Source organism: Denticeps clupeoides, chromosome 5 (assembly GCF_900700375.1).
Source record: "Denticeps clupeoides chromosome 5, fDenClu1.1, whole genome shotgun sequence".
Lineage (NCBI taxonomy): Eukaryota > Metazoa > Chordata > Actinopteri > Clupeiformes > Denticipitidae > Denticeps > Denticeps clupeoides.
Genome location: NC_041711.1, coordinates 6,869,903 through 6,892,735, shown reverse-complemented (window position 1 = coordinate 6,892,735; position 22,833 = coordinate 6,869,903). Strand labels below are relative to the sequence as shown.

Genomic DNA, 22,833 nt, shown 5'->3' with positions numbered 1-22,833 from the left:
TGGTAAAATCATGGTCAATGTAAGGTCACAGACATGGAACATTGTCTTATAAATGGGGAACACTCAATGATGCTAAATATAAGATTTTGCAACAGTTTCCTCCTGTTTATACTGAATTGAGTTTTCTGGTACTTATATACAGTTGTTTCATGCCCATTTCTGTACCTCCCGATTCAATTTAAATTAAATTTAGATTAATATTTTATGTCTTTGAAAATACTGTCGAATCCAGCATTCTCAGTTAATTGTTTCGAGCCACCCCAATGGAAAAGTTCTTTCGAAAGCGCAGATGATCCTGCTTGTTGACACGACACTTGCCTTTCAGTGGCTAGAGAACCGGAAGTGTTTCGAGGTCGTCTGCGTTTCGCGGCAACGTTTCTGGACGCGCATGCGTGTTTTTGTGCGAACCGTTCCAAGAGTCAGCGCGCGAAGCTGTAGCACTAGGTTTAGCACCCCGGACACTCCAGTGTTCATAAAATAATTTTTTATTTTCCTCATTAACTTCACAAGAAATATTAATAATGTGGAACCAGGGTGAGTGATGCTCAGAATATGTTGCGGTAAAGGTGTTGCCTTATGCTAATAGTGTTAACTTTCTTTTGTTCTTTTGGCCTGATTATAGTTCGCAGGTTAATTCTACGATAATTTGCTAACCCGCTAATATTGATTATCGGCTGAATTTTAGTTTTTTTTTAATTTTCAGTCCTTTCGCAGGGTCTTGAAGTATGTTTTTACTGACTTGTTATTGCATCATAGACGGCATTAGCTGTCAGTAACTTGTGTGTTCTTGTCTTAAAGGGGGCTATTCGGACAGTATGGGAGGTGGGTACACTCAGTCTCCAGGGGGGTTTGGCTCTCCTGCACCATCCCAAGGTGGAGAGAAGAAAGCGGTTAGTAGATATATATCTTCTGTAGATCTGTATTGATCATGCTATGAACGTTATTAAAATTTGCTTGACTTGTTTGTCTGTTCTCAGAGGACAAGAACACAACACATTGTGCCCTGCACAGTTTCCCAGCTTAAGTCTGCTATTCAGTCAGAAGATGTCTTCAAAGTGGGTGATGTGGAGGTGGCTCAGGTTGGTTTAGATATGAATGTTCATTTTCCACAGCATTTTATACAGAGAAAATAAATAGCTACAATACACAATTTTGTTTTTAAATATCAACAAAAAACAATAATAATAGCAGGCATGTTTGCACATTTTGTTCTGCTTCAGGTCACAATCGTGGGAGTTATCAGAAGCACAGATAAGTCCATGACAAACATCCAGTACATAGTTGATGACATGACTGCCTCCCCCATGGATGTGAAGCAGTGGGTAGATACAGAGGTACAATGTAGAACCAAGCAATCCTCTAGACCACGACCTTTACTGACATAAAAAAAAAAAAGTCATTATTTGAAAGTGTTCATTTATATTACATCTACACACTGCTGGGCTGGGGCTGTGATCTCATTTGTATTATTTGTATTATTTGTATACATAGGAGCTACTGCATTTGCCAACTGGGCGGTGGTTTTATGAAACCTGCGTGAATTTATGCATTAAGAAGGCACTCCAGAAAGGCAGTTCAGTGTGGCAGTTGCATTGTTTCTGAGTGATATTGTTTTAGTTTAGCTGAGGCTGTGTGTAATTTTACATTTGCAATCAAGTACAGGGTCTTAATGTTAAAAACCTTGAAAAGTCAGGAAATTTTCCAGTTCTTGAAAAGTTGTGGAATACGAAATAAACTCATAAAGTTATGGAAAATTCATTACAGACATTTTTTTTTAGCATTTTGATTTATATTTTCCAGAGGATTGCCCATATTGCCATGAAAATAGTCTTAGAGTAATAGAAAAGTCATGGAAATTCTTTCGAAAAAATATGTAAAATCCCTACTATTAAATATCTACATGTTTACAATACATTGTTTGAACCATCCCCACTGCACTACTGCAATTGACATTTTAGATTGTGGTACTGTGAACTGTTGTGGTGTTTTTGCCTATTTTTTTTTTTTTTCAGGATCCTAGTGTGGATAGCACAGTCATCCCCCCTGGCACATATGTAAAGGTCTCCGGCAACTTGCGATCCTTTCAGGTCCATATACCTTTTGTTTATATATTCCTTTTCATTTAATATGAAATGAATGAGGCCATATATCAAGAAAAGCTCACACATACACAACTTTTCCTCACGCATCTACATACAAAGCTCGCACATACACTACCTTTTTCTCACGCATCAACATAAAAGCTGTGCGAACTTTGTATGTAGATGCAAGAGGAAAAGGTAGCGTATGTGCAAGCTAATATTATAATGAGGTTTGTGCAGAGAGCATTGACGTTGGCCAGCCCGCCCAGCAGGTCCTGCCCACAGAACCACGGCTATGGACATCCAGACATTTACATTTACAGCATTTATCAGACACCAGAGTGACTTACAATCAGTAGTTACAGGGACAGTCCCCCTGGAGCAACTTAGGGACACAATGGTAGTAAGTGGGATTTGAACCTGGGTCTTCTGGTTCATAGGCAAATGTGTTACCCACTAGGCTACTACCACCACTAAGGAACCACTCGAGAGGAAGCACTGAGTCAAGCCATTCATTTAATTAATCGCATAATGACATCTTCACAGACCACACTAAAGTTAGTTCCTTTTTCGCGATTGTTTGTTTCACCTTAAATGCTGCTCAGCTGGCTGCAGATCCCGTATTACGGGTAGTTCAGTGAGGCTTACAGTCAGGAAATCTGTTTTTACAAATGAACGTTATCAGAAATGAAGAATATATTGTAATCTGTATGTAGTGATGATCTCTGTGTCCACTAAAAATTATGAAATATTACCACTTAAACCTGTCTTGCCCAACACCGTATTCAGAGAAACTTTCACCAGGGAACTGTGTATTGGATTATGATTGCTTGACTCCGTGCTTCCTCTTGTGGTTCCTGCCATTTTCCCCAAATGGTAGAATCCGCTGTTGCTCTCTGCATTATAATGTATAATAATTTTAGCTACTTTTAATACATACACTACCTTTTCCTCAATTTTTTAAATTTATTTATAAATAATTGTGAGAACCTGTACCTTTTTATAACAATTTAATGTTTCTTGCTCTGTGCTGTAGAACAATCGTTCTGTGGTGGCCTTCATAGTACGAGCCCTGGATGACATGAACGAAATCACATCTCACATGTTGGAAGTAGTGCAAGCTCACATGATGCTAAGCAAGTCACAGGTGAATACATCCACCTCACAGAATTCGACTTTAGAGTGGAACATTTTACATTTACAGCATTTATCAGACGCCCTTATCCAGAGAGACTTACAATTAGTGGTGACAGGGACAGTCTCCCTGGAGCAACTTAGGGTTAAGTGTCTTCCTCAGGGACACAATGGTAGTAAGTGGGATTCGAACCCGGGTCTTCTGGTTCATAGGCGAGTGTGTTACCCACTAGGCTACAACCACCCATAACAATACCCTGTTTTTTATGAATCTGAATAATAACTCTTTTGTAAGATCATATGTCTCGACCACTTACAGTCAATAACTCATATCAGAGAACCTTTTTTATCATGGTTCCAGTTCATAATGCAAGTGGGCACAACTTTTTTTGTATTCCAGGTCCCCCCAATGTTTATTTATGTAGTATAATGTTTTTTTTTTATATTGAGGTCAAATATGAAGCACATTTATTTTACAAAATGTGTATGTGTAATATTGTGAAATACAACATATTTCATAAGGCCCTACATAATGTTTGTTTTAACATTGCTGACAAATATGTATATACACACTAAACAAACTATACTAACTAAAACTAAAGCTTAAATACTGTAAGGTTTTCTCTACAGGAGAAAAGTAGAACTTTTCTGTACAATGAACAGGACATAACTGGACAACGTCATGTAGGAGTGCTTGTAAGTGGATATGTTGGATATTTCAAACAGTACACACAAGACAAGGCAAACGTGAAGGAATGTGCAAAAGAGCAGAGATATGCAAAATAAGGTGCATAAGGTTGGAAGTGTATTGTTGTTGAGTTTATCAGTTTTTTGATGATGGTAGTGTCTGGCAGTTACAGTTCTGATGCTGGGGTACCATCTACCAGGTGGTAGGAGGGAGAACAGGGTATGCGAGGGGTGGTGAGAGTCCTTCATTATGTTCTGAGCTCGATGGATGAGGTGTTTCTCGTAGAGCTGGGAGATGGGTGGAAGTGGAACCGTGGTGATGCGCTCTGCTGTCTTCATAATGAAGGACTCTCACCACCCCTCACATACCCTGTTCTTCCTCTTACCGTCTGGCAGATTGTTACGCAGCATCAGAACTGTAACTGCCAGACACTGCAATAGCTTCTTTCCACAAGCAGTCAGAGCTCTCAATACTCTGTATTGAAAGGCAGAGTCCCTTATTTTCACCAGGTTGCGGAGCTTAGCAGAGAACCAGGGTTTGTGGTTTGGATGGGTGATTACTGTCTTGGAGATGGTGACATGGGGTGCGTTGGTGGTATAGTGGTGAGCATAGCTGCCTTCCAAGCAGTTGACCTGGGTTCGATTCCCGGCCAACGCAGTGCATCTTTTGCAACAGAAATCTAACTGCTTGTCTGTGCGTTCATTTTTTGGTTGCTTGGAACTTTTGGGGCAGTGGTGGCCTAGCGGGGCAGTGGTGGCCTAGCGGTTAAAGAAGCGGCCCCTCGTGTTGCAAAATTAATGTTTTGATGGAATTTTGCCATGGATGAATGGAAATTTGATTTGAGGTTTGCATTGTTGAAATATCACGCGGCAATGAAGAAGCCGTCTGGGTAGACTGTCAGCAGGTTGCTTATGACGTTGTAGAGTTCACTGAGTGCACCAATAGCTTTAGCATTATTGTTAGCACTAGGCGGGATGTATACTGCAATGATGATCACGGCAGTGAACTCTCCTTATTGTCCAGGTGGGTGAGGGTCAGATGCAGGGTGGTGGCGATGGCATAGTCCGTGGAGCAGTTAGACTAGTTACAGTGGGTCCAGGGTGGAGGGCAGCAGGGTCTTCATATGTTTCATGACCAGCCTCTCAAAGCACTTCATCATGATGGGTGTAAGTGCAACGGGACGGTTGTCATTGAGACACGACCCTGAAGACTTGGGCATGGGCATGATGGTGGTGGCCTTGAGACACCTAGCAACAATGGCGGTGCTCAGTGAGATGTCTGTGAGAACATCTGCCAGCTGGTCTGCACATTCTCTGAGCACTCTTCCAGGGATGTTGTCTGGTCCAGCAGCCTTTCCTGAGTTAACTTTGCAAAGAGTTTTCCTCACGTCCGCTGTCGTTAGACACAGCACCTGATCACTGGAAAGATTGGATTTGGATTTCCTTGCAGTCACGTTGTTCTGTTTGTCGAATTGTGCGTAGAAGTCATTCAGCGCATCTGGTAGGGAGGGGTCACTGTCACAGGCAGAGGTTTTAGTACTGTAGTTTGTGACTGCCTGGATGCCCTGCCAAATGCGCTGCGTGTCACAGCTGTCCTGGAAGTGGCTGTGAATTTTCTGCCTGTGTGCACGCTTTGCTTCTATAATGGCTTGCGACAGTTTGGTCCTCGCGGATCGTAGGGCCACCATGTCACCCTTCCTGAAGGCGGAGTCTCAAGCTTTGAACAGCTCACATACCTCTGCAGTCATCCACAACTTCTGGTTTGGCCTTGTTGTGATTGACTTGGATACTGTAACATCATCAGTGCATTTGTTGATGTAGCTTGTAGTTGGTGGTGTTGTCGTTGGTTGCAGCCTCCCTAAACATTTGCTAGACAGTGCACTCAAAACAGTTTGGAAGTGTAGAAATGGCTCCTGATGGCCAGGTTCTCACCTGCTTCAGAACCGGTTTTGTGTGCCTGATGGTCTGTATGCTGAATTAGTATAGCAGTGATGTAGTCTGATTGATCGAGTTGGGGGTGGGGCTCCTCCCGGTACGCACTGGCAACATTATTGTATACGAGATCAATTGTGTTATCCTCTCTCGTTGCAAAAAGTCCACATGTTGATGGAATTTAGTTGATGCAAGAAAAACTTGAAAAGCGTGAATTAAAATGATTTTATTTAAGGTTTGAGTCTTAGTGAACCATTGATGGCACATTGTAAATGGCTTTGGATTAGGCCGTCTGCCAAATGCCGTAAATGTAAATCACATATGGAAACCCTTTTAACATATATACACACACACACACACACACACACACACACACACACACACACACACACACACACACATATATATATATACACACACACACTAGTGCTGCACGATTAATCTAATCGTAATCGCGATGTCAGTCTGTGCGATTACATGAATGCAAAAAGCTGCGATTTAAATGTGACTTGTTTGGTCACATGACTTTCGATTTGGTTCAATGGAGACCTCAGATTCGTGACTCACATAGACATATGGGTACACGTACGTCAACGTCGCCGCCATATTGCGATAGGCTCTGCTGTGGCATATACATGTCTATGGAGAGAAGTGCATAAAAATGCCTCACTCTTGTGCTGCTTGGGGCTGTACAAACCGCTGTACGCTGCAAACCAGATCCCGGGGATTACATTTCATAGGTAAGGCTGGACAATTGTTTTGAATATATTTGGCCATTATAAAATCCCGTTTTATAAGTCTTAACCTTAGCTAAGCTAGCGAAGCTATGCATCCCTGTGTTCAAGTCAGCCTCCAAACAACGTTTTGGTTCAACATAAGAACTATAATACAGGATTTTATAATATCCAAATATAATCAAAACAGTTGTTTAGCCTTAACTGGGTTTGTCGTTCGACAATAATGTTTTTTAAAGTAAATACTTTTTTGTGATTTATTTAATTTAGTAGAATATTGTTTTTTGAAAGCACTGGGCATTTCCATTTGTTATAAGTAGTTTGTATGTTTCACTTTGAAATTAAACATTTCACTATTAGTAATTTGTATGCAACTTTTCATTGATATACAAGCAAGTGCCCAATTATTGATCTCAATAATTGCAATATGTCTTTTTCCCCAAATCGTGCAGCCCTAATACACACACACACACACACACACACACACACACACACACACATATATATGTGTGTGTGTGTGTGTTTCTCTTTTAAAACCACGAACTGATTGAACATGTACATTCATTTAGATCGACCACAGGGACCACCACAGTCTACATTGCCAGAATTGCCAGGCATGTCTTATACAAACATCAAGATGCCTGACTTGATGTTTTGAATTGACTTGACAAACATGTCACATAAGTTTGTCTGACAATTTTTACTGTTCTTCTCCCAGATGGGTGGTGGAGGAGGAATTAATACCAGCATGATGCCCATGTCTAACTCTGGCATGGGTAGCATGAGCAACATGGGAGGTGCATACAGCAGCGTCAGTGCGCTGGTCAACAATGGGCTCAGTCCCAACCAGAACCAGGTATGTTGAAATAATTAATTTGTTGTGTTTTTGTTACTGTTAACATTAACGCGGGTCTGTCTTCTTTGTGAAGGTGTTGTGTCTGATTAAAAGCTGCCCAGAGCCCCAGGGCATCAGTATCCAGGAGCTAAAGCAGAGGCTTGGTGGCATGAGCATGTCTGTTATCAGGTACAGCATAATTTCTGACTAATTCTAATACTGTGTATACAACCCTATGTACACATTTACATACTTCTTGCCAAAGAATGCCATAAGAATAGTCCATTTCTTCCATTTCTCATGCTCTTCCTTAATTCTGATCTATATCAATAGCTCTGTTATATATTCCTTTCAGTATTTCCAGCCATTCTTCTTGTATTGGTGGACCTGGCTTGTACCATCGCTTTGTAATAGTTTTTTTACAGGCTGCTAACAGAATTTTAAATAAATATCTATCTTCTTTTAACACAACTGTTCCTGTCATATCACCAAAATACAACGCACAATGACCAAGGTATCTTGACTGGTCATATGAATACTCTCCCAAAACTTTTTGACAGAACCAAAATACATGAGAATGATTTGCATTTACTGTTCCACACTGTTTCCAACTGCACCACGGATAAAATTTTGCTCCTAGTGACAAGGAACCTTACTATAGTTTTCCAACTTTTGCTTTAAATATGCACCATGTGCTGTGCTGTGTATCACAATGACAATCACTTCACTTTTCAAATAGTCCTTTCATGTTATGTTAATGCACTATCAATATAGTTAAAAAATGACATTTTATCCAATTACTTGATTACTTGATGATAAAATAAACATAATACTCTATTCCAAAAATATTCAATAGTTGCAGCCTAATGTTCTTATATGTTTGTTTATTAAATTGTTAAACTTAATGGAAATGGGATTTGTTAAAGTTTGGCTCTTGTTTGTGTTTTTAGAGAAGTTGTGGAATTTCTCAGCAATGAAGGTCACATCTTCTCCACGATTGATGAAGACCACTTCAGGTCAACAGACAATGAGGGCTAGAACTTCAATCAGCCCGATATGCTGAGAAGTCTCACAGTTACTAGTGGGATTTACACTGAAACAGGATTATTCATTCAACCTCTTTTTATCCAGATATTACACAAATATCCAGTGTTTGACAATTATAATGTAAACATATCATACTGCTTTATTTTGTAAATGTCTTCTTTTTTTTTTTTTTTTTTTACAACAGTTCTCTTTAATTAAATGTTAATCACAAAATAAAAGCTAATAAAAATTGCTGTCCAAGACTGACATTTTATTTAGTAATATAAGGTGTTGCACCTGGTGTTGAAAAAGCAAAAAAGAATATAATTTGAACACCTGTACCTATTACAAAAACCCACCCCTCTCGATAATCCCAGTAAAAACTGCATACAGTCAGTGTCAGTAAAACATGACACTTTCTTCTGCTCTCTTCATCATTTCTTCTACACTCTCGTAGTCATGGTCTCTGTTGGAATGCTTGCCTGTTCAGATAAGAGAAGTGAGTTAGTGCAAATGACACTTAACCCTAACTTGCTCCAGGTGGACTGTCCCTGTAACTACTGATTGTAAGTTGCTCTGGATAAGGGCGTCTGATAAATGCTGTAAATGTAAATGTATGGTTTGAGGATGTAGGTGTACCTCTGATTTGTCTTTCTCTGGGTTTGCACATGTGTATTTGGACTGGTTACACTTTCAATTGCTGAAACAGATTTTTCTGCAATTGGTGGTGGACTATCTTCTGCTGTGTCCTTTATTGCAAAAAGAATGTGAAATGATGTGTCAATAAAAATTATGTGTCCTACTTAACGACTCTCTGACCAAACACAATACATAAGGGGTGGGGGTGAAATCTACATCAGCAGCACAGTAGTTCATAGAAATGACTACAATCTTGTATGAGGAAGTAGAAATGACAGCTCAGTTGTGAAAAATGACTGCAGGTCTACTCTGCAGGTCTACTTTTTGTTTTCTCCGAGACACTGAATCAAGCACACAGACTACTGACAGACCCTAGTGAAGAGACCAGCAGATAAATCCTGGTTCCTGACAATTGCTAAACGATGACTCGGCATGAAACGAACCAGAGGGTCACCACAGCAATCACCACCGTAACAACTACAGCTTCAGGAATCTTGATACTGGACTACACTCTGGACTTCTCCAACCCTACAACTGTATGACTTTTTTTTTTTTCTCTTATTGGACAAATCTTCACAAACCCTGCACTGACACCATTTGCAGGCTCACATTTACATTAACGGCATTTGGCAGACGCCCTTATCCAGAGCGACTTACAACGTTCTTTCAAGTTATCATCGATGACGTGATCAGTTCCAGTTCATTAGGACCCCAACTATGAATACTACCTTTTTATTCACTCTGTTGTAGATTCTGTACACAAGTTCGACAATAAGAAGGTAACAAGTTAACCTCATTCTACCCTGGAAGGACGTCCCTCTCTGTATCACTCCTTCCCAAGGTTTCTTCCTTTCTTTTTTTCTCTCTCCTAGAGTATTTTTTGTGTGGAGTTTTTAATTGTGTGCAGAAGGGTCAATTGTGGGGGGTGTCAACTGTAGGGCTTGTCAAAGCCCATTGAGACATACTGTATGTGATTATGGGCTATATAAGAAATAAATGTTGTTCCAGAGAAACGTTTAGTTTCGTTCTGTACTTAACACTTATATAGCTGAAATGACAATAAAGCTCAACTTTAACTTCAACATACCCTCTGTACATACCCATCATTTAAGAACTAATCATAAGATCCACAGAAATGCTGTTCTATTCAGATTCAATATTCTATTGAACAAGCCATTCGTAATGTTCCATTCTCCTGTGTACATAATTATAGCTGCAACTTCATTACAAAGATATTTTATAGAAGTTTGTTGAGGACATTCAGTTTAACTTTTGTTTTGTTATCTTGATTCCACTGATTAATTTTTTCAGTAAAGATTTATCCCATCAAGTCTTCTCTGATAAAATTGTTTCACTGAAAGACACAACACTTCTGCTTGTGTCAGCATCTGATTACAGTAATAATGCGTTCATCCATGATGCTGTCTTGCAGCTCAAACTAAACAAATCAGTTAAATCTCTCAATAACAAGTTTTGTTTTCAGGATATAACTTATCTCAAGATAAAAAACAAAAAAAGTTAAATTGCATGTCCTCTTCAAACTTCCATAGTATTTTAAACAACCTGATGCTCAGCCTTCTGGGCAGGGATTCACCATCAGGATCTTTTACATTTTTAGGGGTTAAGTGTCTTGCTCAGGGACACAATGGTAGTAAGTGGGATTTGAACATAGGTTCATAGGCAAGTGTGTTACCCACTAGGCTACTACCAGCCCACATCTTGTACAGCTACTGATTTCCTCCCTTCTGGTGGTCGTGGAGGAGGGGCATCATTTGTGTTTGTGAGCTTTTTAACTCGTAGTAGAAATTGTCTGTGACTTCAGTGACAGACATCATGCAATGTTTTGGTGGAGAGCCCTCTGGCCAAGGCAGAGGGTCTGAAGTAAAGCACAATGACATTTGTAGCCAGGTGACTGGCAGCTCTAAACAATGATCAGGTGTTTCCAGCAGGCTGGCCAGTACTATGGGCTCTCTTGAGGTCTTCTCTATCCTCAATGCAAGAAGTCTAATGAGAGGGTCCTTTCCCAGATTTCCCAGAGTCTCGCATAATCACTTTGAGGTCCACTGGGATGGGGAAACTGCTTGTCAGTTTGTCTGAAAGTTTTTTTCCCACAAAGTGACCACCCCATGTATAGGGGCAAGTAAATCTGCCCCTTGATCTTATCTTCATTGTCATCCTCCTCCACCTCCTCATTATCACCATCATCATCATCTGATATGCACTTGCAGACAAGTGCTTCTAAAGTGGTTGTCCTCTCCTGGTGGCAGGTAATTCCATTGTCTTACACTGCTTCACAGTTGGTCACCCACAGACAGTTTGGGCAGATGCTCCTCTTCTACTGCCTCACAGTTTTGCATCACCCCAACCCCTCACTGACATGCAAAGATGCCGCATAGAGCTCGTACACAGAGTTGAACTCTCAGGCTCGTATTATTCTGAGATTAGGAAATACTGTTGTGCCTTCCTCCCTTTCATAGTGGCAGTAAGAAACATATGTTGCAGTTCACCCATTCATGCAGCACAAGGTAACGTCCCTTCTGGAGCTGCGAGTACCACCCTACGATTAAAAGCTACGTGACTCAAATAAAGCTACATGCCCCAATCAATTGAAAAGTAGCTTCTTTGTACTTTTTGCAGAACATCAGTCTGTCCTTGATGTTTTTCTTGGAGAGAAACTGCCTTTCTTGACACCAGATCATCCACCAAAAGTCTTCGCCTCATTATGCACGCAGATGCACTGCCTGTTGTCATTCCTGAGCACTGGTGGCACTCCAATCCGGCAACTGAATCATCTTTAGGAGACAGTCCTGGCGCTTTCTGGACTTTCTTGGCCACCCTGAAACACTTAAACCTCTCTCCTTGACGTTTTAGATGACCTGATGCAATCTTAGTAGCAGTATATCTTGACAAATCTTATCATGAATGAGCACACACAGTAGGGCACACACAGATTGGTGAGGCCACAGGGATAACTACCAGGCCACTGTGACACTGAAATCAGTGCCGGTTTATCAGTACATTTAACCTAACCTGGCTTTGCCACACCAAAATTGCCATTCTTGTTTGGTCAGCAGACATGCCAAAAATGACTACAAAATTAATTTTAGGTGCTTACTCTAAGTGCAAGCTGCAAAAAGATTAATATAGTTTGAACAGATGGAGTAAGAGCATGTATAATGCTGGGTGTAATTAAGAAATAATGGATAATTGTTACGTCCTGGTCTAGGTCAGGAACGTGAACAATTATGAAAGAGGGAGGGAAACATCACAACCGTTGGAACAAAGTGATTTTTAATAAAACAAAACAATACAAGTCACGCCTTGAAACACAGTCAGGCCACGAAAAGCACCGGGTAAACTAAATGGGAACAGGGCATCGGTCTGGCGTACTTTCCCATTCTCCCTTTCCTTTCCTCTTTCCTCTCTCCTCAAAGAAGAGACTTCACAGCCTTAAACGCACTTTGACCGTCTGCAGACCAAACAAAGGATGATGCTGCCATGAAGCAGCTCAGTTAACTGGCAGACCACGTCTGAGAAGTTCTCACAAAACCCCCGATAAAATCCAGCCATCCCTAAAAACCACCGCAATTCTCATTTCGAAGTGGGGACAGAAAAATTCATGACTGCCTGAACTTTGGCCTCCACAGGCCGAACTTGACCTTGACCTACTTTTCTTCCTAAGTAGGTCACAGTCGCTTTCCCAAATTCACATTTGGCAAGGTTGAGGGTTAGCGATGCTTGTTGAAGGCGCTTAAAAACAGACTCTAGTGTATTAAGGTGCTGTGTCCAGGTGGCTGAGTAGATTATAATATCATCTAGGTAGGCTTCACAGCAAGGGACTCCAGCAAGCACCTTACATATTAAGCGCTGGAAGGTAGCAGGCACATTGCGTAAACCAAATGGCATCATAGAGTACCGCTGGAAGTTGTCAGGTGAGTAGTGATTAAAATATACTTTATGTCAAAAATGATTGATGACATATCGGCATAAGGAAAAAGCGCGTGATTTATGACCACCTACCCTTCTACCTTCTCCCCTTCTCCACCGGACACCCAGCGCGTATTTTATGACCTCCTAGCCTTCTAACTTTTCCACTTCTCCACCGGACACCCTGCGCGTAATTTATGACCTCCTTCCTTCCCTCTCCTCATTTCTCCCCCATGGACACCCGCACATCCTCTCACATTCATAGATGTCATATAACCACTTAGACAAGCTTTAAAAAACAGATGTCTTATCAATTGTTTACAAACTATGGTTGCTGTGGGATAGGTCATAACCCGGTATACCTCTACACCTTTCTCGCAAACACTGAATCAATATGTGTCCTTACAAATGTCACACACACACACACACACACAGACCAAAACAGAAACCTTATTTAAATGATATATGTTTTAAAAGTGTTTCTGGTTAAAGAAAAATTTGAAAGGCTTCGTGTTCTAGGGTATGTTAACTATACAGCTTTTCAAACAAAGTTAATTTCATACCCCTACTGCAAAAATAAATGAAACCCTTTTATGATTTCCCTGACCCACACACACGCAGATCCTAGCACATCCTCTAACAATCTTTAACACCCTAATCTTACCAATTGTTTACAACTAGGGTCATCTCCATGGTCTAGGACCCATCTAACCACCATTCTCGCAAACACTGAATCAACGCGTGGCCTTACAAATGTCACACACACACACACGCTCGTGCTCACCCTTAGACTTTCACACCCTTAGAATTTCTTTTAAAACAGAAACCTTGTTTAAATGATATATGTTTTAAAACTGTTTCTAGTTAAAGAAAAACTATTTTGCTTTCAAACAAAGTTGATTTCATACCACTACTGCTAAATAAACGAATTGTAATGCTGTTTTATGAATAATCCATTCTTCAAAGTTGTCTATTCTATGGTTTTCAGATGATATGTCAAACAAAATGTTAACAGACTATAATTTCTATTTAGTTGAACAGTGCACAGAGAGATATATGGATAAGCCTGTGAATTACCTATTTTTAACAACTTCTGTTTTTTTCTACAAAAAGATTTTTTTTTTTTTCAAGATTCTTTTCAGAAAATAAAATCCTACATTTATTAACAATGTTAATTTCCTCTGAAACTATCCCAGCTTGTGACCGCTCCTCATTGGCAGTAACAAGGTCTTCACCACCCAGCAGATAACCAACTACTATTTAGTGCTCGCTTGAAACTGATGTTTGCAAAAATGACCATTGTTGGTGTTTTACGACCCCTCATATCAATAACACAGACCCACAGTTCACACACCCTTAGACTATCTTTTAAAACCATATTTTAATGATATATGGTTTAAAAGGATTTCTAGTTAAAGAAAAACAAGTTTAAACACAATACTTATTTTAAATATACAACACATTCAGTCGTTTTTCCAAAAGATACATCACACAATGGTATGTAGGAGGCATCACATCACTGGCACGCACACACACACACACACACACACACACACACACACAGACTTTTTCTTTTTCTTGCTAAAATAAAACTAATCATAACACTGTTTTATGAACAAACCTTTCTCACAGAAATGTTAACAAACTATAATTTCTATTTAATTGAACCACACACAGACTTTTGTTTATCAAACTGATATATTTATGAACATGAAAAAACTTCTCAAATCCTACTTAAAACGTTGAAAACCACTATTCTTTTTAATCATGTTTTTTTTTTTTTTTTTTTTTTGTCCACTTTGGATTATGTAATGATAATATTGAAAAATAAACCTACACACTTCTAACCACTTTTTGTAGTTGTTGTAGTTCACATCAGACATATATATATTTTAGACATTACTTTTAATATTATTATCAAGTAACTTCAAATAAATTTCTCATGTTAACAATTAAAATCATATTTTCTAAAATCGTATCAAGGGGTGTGATTTTTAGAGAGGGGGGTTGCGACTTTTAGGGCTATAATATCAAGAATTTAAAGTTTCAGTTATTTTTTTCTACAGTATATTTGTATTTTTTTTTTTAACCTTCTGATGTTGAAGGGCTTCACTGTCCGTATATTTACTATTTGTGTGATTGACACACACACACACACAAACAGACTTTTTCTTTTCCTTGCTAAAATAAAACTAATAGTCACGCTGTTTTATGAACAAGCCAGAGGTATTTCATTTATGGTTTTCAGATGATATGACACACAAAACGTTAATAGACTATAATTTTTATTTAGTTGAACCATACACAGACTTTTGTTTATCAAACTGATATATTTATGATTCTTTTCAGAAAATAAAATCCTACATTTATTAACAATGTTAATTTCCTCTGAAACTATCCCAGCTTGTGACCACTCCTCATTGGCAGTAACAAGGTCTTCACCACCCAGCAGATAACCAACTACTATTTAGTGCTCGCTTGAAACTGATGTTTGCAAAAATGACCATTGTTGGTGTTTTACGACGCCTCATATCAATGACACAGACCCACAGTTCACACACCCTTAGACTATCTTTTAAAATAGAAACCTTGTTTTTCACTCAAGCATTGAAAAACACATACTAAACAAAATACTAATTTTAATACAACGCAAACACTGTTCATATACTTACTGAATATGTTTATCCCATCAGTCATTTTCCAAGAGATACATCACATAATGGTATGTAGGAAGCATCACACCATTGACACAGGACATAACCTGTTCACACACACACACACACACACACACAAACAGACTTTTCCATGCCAAAATAAAACTAATCATAATGCTGATTTATGAACAAACCGTTCTCCAAAGGTGTCTCATCTTTGGTTTTCAGAAGATATGCCGCACAAAAACGTTAACAAACTATAATTTCTATTTAATGAACCTCACACAGACTTCTGTTTATCAAACTGATATATTTATGAACATTGAAAAAATGTTCAACATTCTTTTTAATCATGTTTTTCCACTATGGATTATGTAATGATAATATTGAAAAATATACCTACACACTTTCTAACCACTTTTTAATATAGTTCACATCAGACATATATATAGACATGATTTTTAATATTATTATCAAGTAACTTCAAATAAATTTCTCATGTTAACCATTTCATATTTTCTGAAATCGTATCAAGGATGTGATTTTTAGGGAGGGGGCTTGCAACTTTAGGGCTTTAATATCAAAGAATTTAAAGTTTCATTTATTTGTATATTTTTTTCTACAGTATATTTGTATTTTTTTATCCTTCTGATGCTGAAGTGCTTCATTGTTTGTAGATTTTCTATCTGTATGATTGATTCTCGCTGGTCATATTATTAGGTAGACCTCGTTAGTACTCGGGTGGACCACCTTATGTCTTTAGAACCACCTTATTCTTCATGGCATAGCCTCAAAAAGGTGTGGAAATATTCCTCAGATATATTGGTCCATACAGACATGATAGCATCATGTAGCTGCGGCAGATTTGTCTGCTGGTTGTCTATGATAACCGAAGCCAATATCCGAAGGTGTTCTGTTTGGATTGAGACCTGGTGAATGTAGAGTATAGCGAACTCAATGTCATGTTCAAGTAACTGGTCTGAGATGGTTTGAGCTTTGTGACTTGGTGTATTATGCTGTATTTAAGTAGCCATCAAAAAGGGGTACACTGTGATAATAAGGGGATGACATGTCAGCAGCAATACTAATTTATGTGTACATCTATGGTTTTTATCAGACAGCCTTATCCAGAGTGACTTACAATTGGTAGTTACATGGACAGCCCCCCATGAGAGACCAACACCAGCCTGAACCACTAGATCCAGGGTTGGATGCATCCATGCATACATGTTGAATGTTAAATTGTTTTGATAATTCTCCAGTCTTCAGTTTTCTAGTTAAATTAAATATACTTTTTGGCATTTACTGTCAATATTACTCTTCCACAAATAACTTAAAAATACTAAAGATCCTTCAATACAAATCAGATATTTTAAACTTGATGTGACAATGACAAAATGCACTTTAAACCTTACCACCACATATCTTTTTAAACACAAGACAATATATGTTTTAATGCAACCCAGCAACACTACTTCATGGCCATTTACAAGAACCCTCTAAGGTGTCAGTGCTGAACTGTTTGGTTGAAAAAACTTAAATCCCCCCCAAAAATCCAATAATTGGCTAACAATTGGCATAAACATATGAGGTGCTGCTTTTCTAATGCTTGCAAAAAACCAAACAAACACTAAATTTACTAAATAATGAGGTCTTATCAGGTCTTATCAGTGAACAATACCGAGATAATTATTATAAAAATTATTATAAAAATGCATGAATTAATTATTCCTCGCACTCATACTGTACTTGGAGAAAATGGAATGTTTTGTGGTAACGTTTGGCACTGTTACGCGCACTATTACGCACACTTGTGCTTGCTCTGGAACGGGCAGATGGTCGTCCTGGTGGCAGCGCAGATCAGACAGCCGTGTAATACATTTATTTTAACAAAGTAACTGTATTCTGATTATCACTCATTTAAACGGTACATGCATTCCGTCACTCCCCGACACTGTCCACATACATTGGTTGTTCTGACATTTTGAGTCTGCCCTTTATCCTGTGACATCAACAAGGCTTTTTGTCTACACAACTGTTGCTAACCGGATCTTTTCTCTTTTTCAGACCTGGTAAACCCTACATATGGTTGTGCATGACAGTAGATCACCAGTTTTTAAAAACTCCAACCGTGTCTCGTCCAAAACCACTTAAATATTCTTTTACCCCCATTCTAATGACTGGTTTGGACTTCAGAAAATTGTTTTCACCACGTCTAGATGCCTAAATGCAAATCTGATATAATCTGGCAGATGAGCTGTTTGTGTTAAACTACATGTAAAAGGAAAGGCCAGGTTCTATTTAACAGCACTGTTTAACCCCACTTAAATCCAATTATACGAGTACAAATTGTATTAAACTGAATACATAAAAACTTTATGCAATCACAATAATAAACATAACCAGTAAAAAATCCAGAACCTGATTGAAACTGAAGGGAATTGATTTGTGTAAACCAGGCCAAAAGAAGTACCGCTGAATACAATTGTAGGTCTTCGTTACTCCCAGGTGACCCGCAAAGACATTATCGTGCCCCAATGTTAAAACCTGCGACCTGAATTTAAGTGGAAGCACTACTTGGAACACAGAATTCCAAAGCAAATCCTCAGCGACCAGAGGAGTCCACTTCCTCATCAAAACTCCATCTTCCCAGAAATACGCCACAGACTTTCTTGTTAGATCCTCCTTACGAACAACCACAGAACGACACTTAACCAGAGTTGAATCTTTCTGTTGTGCCCGGGAAAGTTGTGCTTTACTGATTGACAGCGACAGCGCACCTTCTCCACGACCTTCAGCGGGCAGCGACTCTGCCGCTGGGCTGTGAGGTGGCTGCGCTGTGGACGAAAACGCTAAACCCGGCGCAGAAATAAAAGTGCTCGCATTACTGCACAAGTGGGAAAAACTGTCGCAAACTCAGCGTCCACCTTGACCGGACTGGGTGACTCAGTGGGAGTGTCGATCACTTATGGAAAAGGAAGTACCTTTCCCACCCGCTAAATCATTCCCAAGGATAACATCAACTCCTTTAACTGGCAGCTCAGGACGAATCGCTACCTTATACAGGCCGGTATATACAAACACACCGCATTTTTACTAAGTGCAGGGGCGCCTTCACGATGCCCAACTCAATCCCCTGCACTAAAATATTAGACCCACAGAATGAATCCCCAGAGAACGGTAAAAGACCCTGTAAAATGAAAGACTGGGCTGCTCCGGTATCACGTAAAAATGCGGACCGGGAACTCATCTCCGCCCTCCGGCGAGAGAGAGACGGTACCTCGTAACACGAACGGTTCAAAAGACGCATCTAAGTGAGAAGGTGCGTTCACAGCACGAATAAAACCAACCCCTTTTGGTGCAGGTCCTCTTTGCGTGTTTTTCTTCTATAAAGTTGGACAATCCGCGATGAGATGGCCAGTCTCATGGCAGTAGAAACACGCCCGAAATCCCCGCGGCGAACTGGGTGGAGATTTAGAATATATTCTGCCGCCCCACACACCTTCTCCATAGTCCTTTTTCCGCGATTGTGAGAACACAATTTTATGTGATAGGGAGTAGTACTTCAACATGGTCGCAACTCGCTCAAAATGGTTAAAATATTTCTCCACATCCTTTTCAGAAAACGGAGGTACCATTCTAATGTGCCGATCGACATCGAAAGCAGGTGGCGAGGGATGAGACGAGGGTGAAGAATGGGCATATTTAGAAGCCAACTCGAGCTCCAGACGTTTTACTTCTAGTTTGTGGCGACGCTCGCATTCCTGTTCTTCCCCTTCCCACATTTTAAGCTTCAGATCATGTTCCAACTTCTTCATCTGGAGCTGATGTTCCAGCTCCCATTCACGAAGTGCCCGTCGGCACGTAACTTTGCGGCGTAAAGCTGCATTTGTTTTTCCTGCAGTGACATTTCCTTTAACCGCATCTCAGTCTTTACACTGCCTGCAGAATGTAACGATTCCTCCACCAAAGGCGGGCTACTGGGCTTAGAAACGGAACCAATAACACCCTGCTCTATCAGGCCGATTTTACAGCTTTACACAGTATCTTTTAACCGTTTATCCGCCACTAACTGGTCTTTGGTAAAACTGTCCAAATTTTCCTCTGACGAACCCTCGGAAAACCCGACGAATTATGACGCCATGTTAAACAATTTAACATCGTAACGTCTACCCAATTACCCATAATACAATACGCGCTATAATAATACAAAAAAATTTAAACGAACTGCATGCTGGGCCTCACGGCCTCACTCCGACGGGAGCGCGAATCAGCGTCAGGTCTGGGAGGAGTTTCGTAAATTACAGGCTCCTCCTACAAAAAGGAAAAACACCAACAAGACAGAACATACAGACCACAGATCACATGATCACGGGACGTAACAATAATACTTTGAAAATGTTAGACCACCTGTATGGTCTATTGGTAGTTCAAATGTTTTGTTGCTCCCAATGTCTTCACAGCTGGCAGACAGGAGTTCCAAGCCAATGACTTTCAAAAGATCACCAGTGCACAAGCACACCTCACTCCCTGAGAGCTCATACACTGAACCTAGAAGAGATCACGCAACATACATCATCTTATCCAAATTAAATGATTCATAAAATGAAGTGTGCATGATTAGAATTATAAATCTAAATGTTAGTAAATATTGGAAGTGTGTTTACAGATAACAATTACCCTTTATTGTAGCGAAACCCAAAATTAACAAGACTTCCTTTGTAGGGGAACTGAGAGAATGTTGAGAGAGTGTAATGTGGGGGACAGCTATAACACCTTGTTCTGTTAATTTGAGCACATATGATTGTAAATAAGTACAACCTAGAGAAGACGTCCATTAAATTAAAGCAGTGTCTTTTTAAAATATTCATCATTGTACCGTGAACTGGCCAAATTTGTATACTTTTTTGAAATGCATTGTTTTTTGTTATTGTTTTTGTTATTGTTCTGTTTCTCACTGTTCAAATAAAACTTCTGATGAATGAAAGTACAAACTGTTTCCATTAGTTGTCCAAATTGGAAAGGCACCAATACAAGAAGATCTTGTTGCTTCAGCTTTACTGGCTTTATGGCCTCATTGCTACCCGGCCCATGATTCACGGGGCCCACTTTGAGACCCATTATGTATGTAACAACCTACATAACTACAGATTACACTGCAATATTGCATTAGAATATTGTAATGTAACATATTATTATAGATCCAATTTGCATACCTTGGACACCAGAACAGGCCTGCAGAATGCGGGGTAAAGAACCATGATCGACAATAAAATCCTGCAGGGGTAGAACTGTTCCTTTCTCATCCATCGCAGCAGCTTTGAATGACAGGAACTCCATGCAGCCGTGGAGGACTAAAGACACGAAAACGTCATGCTCTACTGTTACACTGATCATGTTCTCTCACAATAGCAACAGAGACATACCGAATAGTGCATTTGTTCGGAATTATAGTTCACGCATTCTATGAAACTATGGATACTCAATGTGGTTCTATTACACTTGTTCTGTGAGTTAATCTGAGCATGTATGATTATATGTAAGTACAAGCTAGAGAATAAATTTGTTAAATTAAAGCAGTGTCTTTTTAAAATATTCATCATTGTACCCATTAGGGTTGCCACCCGTCCTTTAAAATATGGAATCGTCCCGTTTGAGAATGAAATTGTACGTCCCGTTTTGAATAGTCAAAGTCAAGTCAAAAGTCAAAGTCAGCTTTATACCTCCATTCCTACTTTTTATTGGGTAATACTTGATGTCATTGTTAGTTTGAAGTGTCCAGTGAAGAGGGCGGGTCTTTTAAGTAAAGTCTGCAAAGTGTTGGCAGAGTAATATTAAAAAAAATGGCAGATGCTTTTCAAGGTAAAACTCACCGCGTCTTAAAGTTTCAGAGCTTAAACGCAAGCAGCTGCAAAAATACTGCAGAGAGTGGGAGGAAACAAATACTTGGCTGCATAGTGTTGGCGGAAATTGTTATCAAGTGAGCTGCACAATTTTTCGTGTTGGCAGAGTAATATTAAAAAATGGCATATGCTTTTCAAGGTAAAACCCCCCACATCTTAAAGTTACAGAGCTTAAACGCAAGCGGCTGCAAAAATACCGCAGAGAGTGGGAGGAAACAATTTTGGCCTATGTTAATTATGTGTTCAGCTATGATTATCATTAGTCAAAGTCAAAGTCAGCTTTATTGTCAATTCTGCCACATGTACAGGACATGCAGAGAATTGAAATTGCGTTACTCTCAGACCCATGGTGCTTACAAGTAACATTAAATACAAAAGTTTTAAATACAATTTTAAAAACACAATATACAAATAAGGGCACATGGTGGAGAGTACAAACCATGTAAACTATGTGAACAATGTAGTGCAAACAGAGCTTGTAAGTGTAAAAGTGACAAAGTGACAAAGTGAGGTAGTTGGCAGACCAATGCTGCACAGAGTGGCTGGTGCACGGTCAGTTTGTGTGTGTGTGTGTGTGTGTGTGTGTTAGAGTTCAGAAAGTTTGTGGAGCAGAAGAGGGGAGTGAGGGGAGTGGGGGCAGAGCTGGGAGAGAGTTGCGCTTCCTGACAGCCTGATGGGTGAAGCTGTCCTTCAGTCTGCTGGTCCTGGCCTGGAGACTCCGAAGTCTCCTCCCTGATGGCAGCAGGCTGAAGAAGGTTTGCATTGGGTGGGTGGGATCAGCTGCTATGCAGAGGGCTTTTTTTGTGAGACGTGTGCTGTAGATGTCTTGGAGGGAGGGGAGAGGGACACCGATGATTCTCTCAGCTGCTCTGACTATGCGTTGGAGCGTTTTTTGGCAGGACGCATTGCAGACTCCAAACCACACAGTGATGCAACTAGACAGGATGCTCTCGATGGTTCCTCGGTAGAACGTGTACATGATGGGGGCTGGTGCTCTTGCTCTTCTTAGTTTGCGGAGGAAGTAGCGACGCTGCTGTGCTTTCTTGGCCAGTGCAGTGGTGTTATTTGTCCAGGAGAGATCCTCAATGATGTGCACACCCAGGAACTTGGTGCTGCTCACTCTCTCCACAGATGCACCGTTGATCGTCAGAGGAGCATGCTGAGTATTTCCTCTCCTGAAATCAACAACAATCTCTTTCGTCTTCTCCACATTCAGGGAGAGATTGTTGTCTCCGCACCACGTGGCCAGGCGGCTCACCTTGCTTCTGTAGTTAGACTCAT

At 40.0% G+C, this 22,833-nt stretch overlaps 2 protein-coding genes and 1 non-coding gene across 3 annotated transcripts; 2 read left to right on the top strand and 1 right to left on the bottom strand.

The window, feature by feature from the left end:
* Positions 1-381: 381 nt before the first annotated feature.
* Positions 382-9,236, top strand: rpa2 (replication protein A2). Its single transcript, XM_028980658.1, has 9 exons — positions 382-534; positions 799-890; positions 978-1,079; positions 1,221-1,334; positions 2,013-2,087; positions 3,118-3,228; positions 7,287-7,424; positions 7,498-7,592; positions 8,354-9,236. Exons 1-9 carry the CDS (start codon positions 522-524, stop codon positions 8,439-8,441), a joined length of 828 nt encoding a protein of 275 aa, XP_028836491.1. The 5' UTR covers positions 382-521; the 3' UTR covers positions 8,442-9,236.
* On the top strand, positions 4,489-4,560 carry trnag-ucc (transfer RNA glycine (anticodon UCC)). Its single transcript has one exon. It is a non-coding gene; the product is annotated as a tRNA-Gly (tRNA).
* themis2 (thymocyte selection associated family member 2) lies at positions 8,731-20,989 on the bottom strand. Its single transcript, XM_028979250.1, is given in 10 exon segments — positions 8,731-8,911; positions 10,781-10,861; positions 10,864-11,101; positions 11,103-11,192; positions 11,194-11,322; positions 11,354-11,439; positions 11,442-11,486; positions 19,152-19,547; positions 20,060-20,200; positions 20,866-20,989. Coding segments are annotated over 10 exon segments (1,413 nt in total). The 3' UTR covers positions 8,731-8,828.
* Between the last annotated feature and the right edge of the window lie 1,844 nt (positions 20,990-22,833).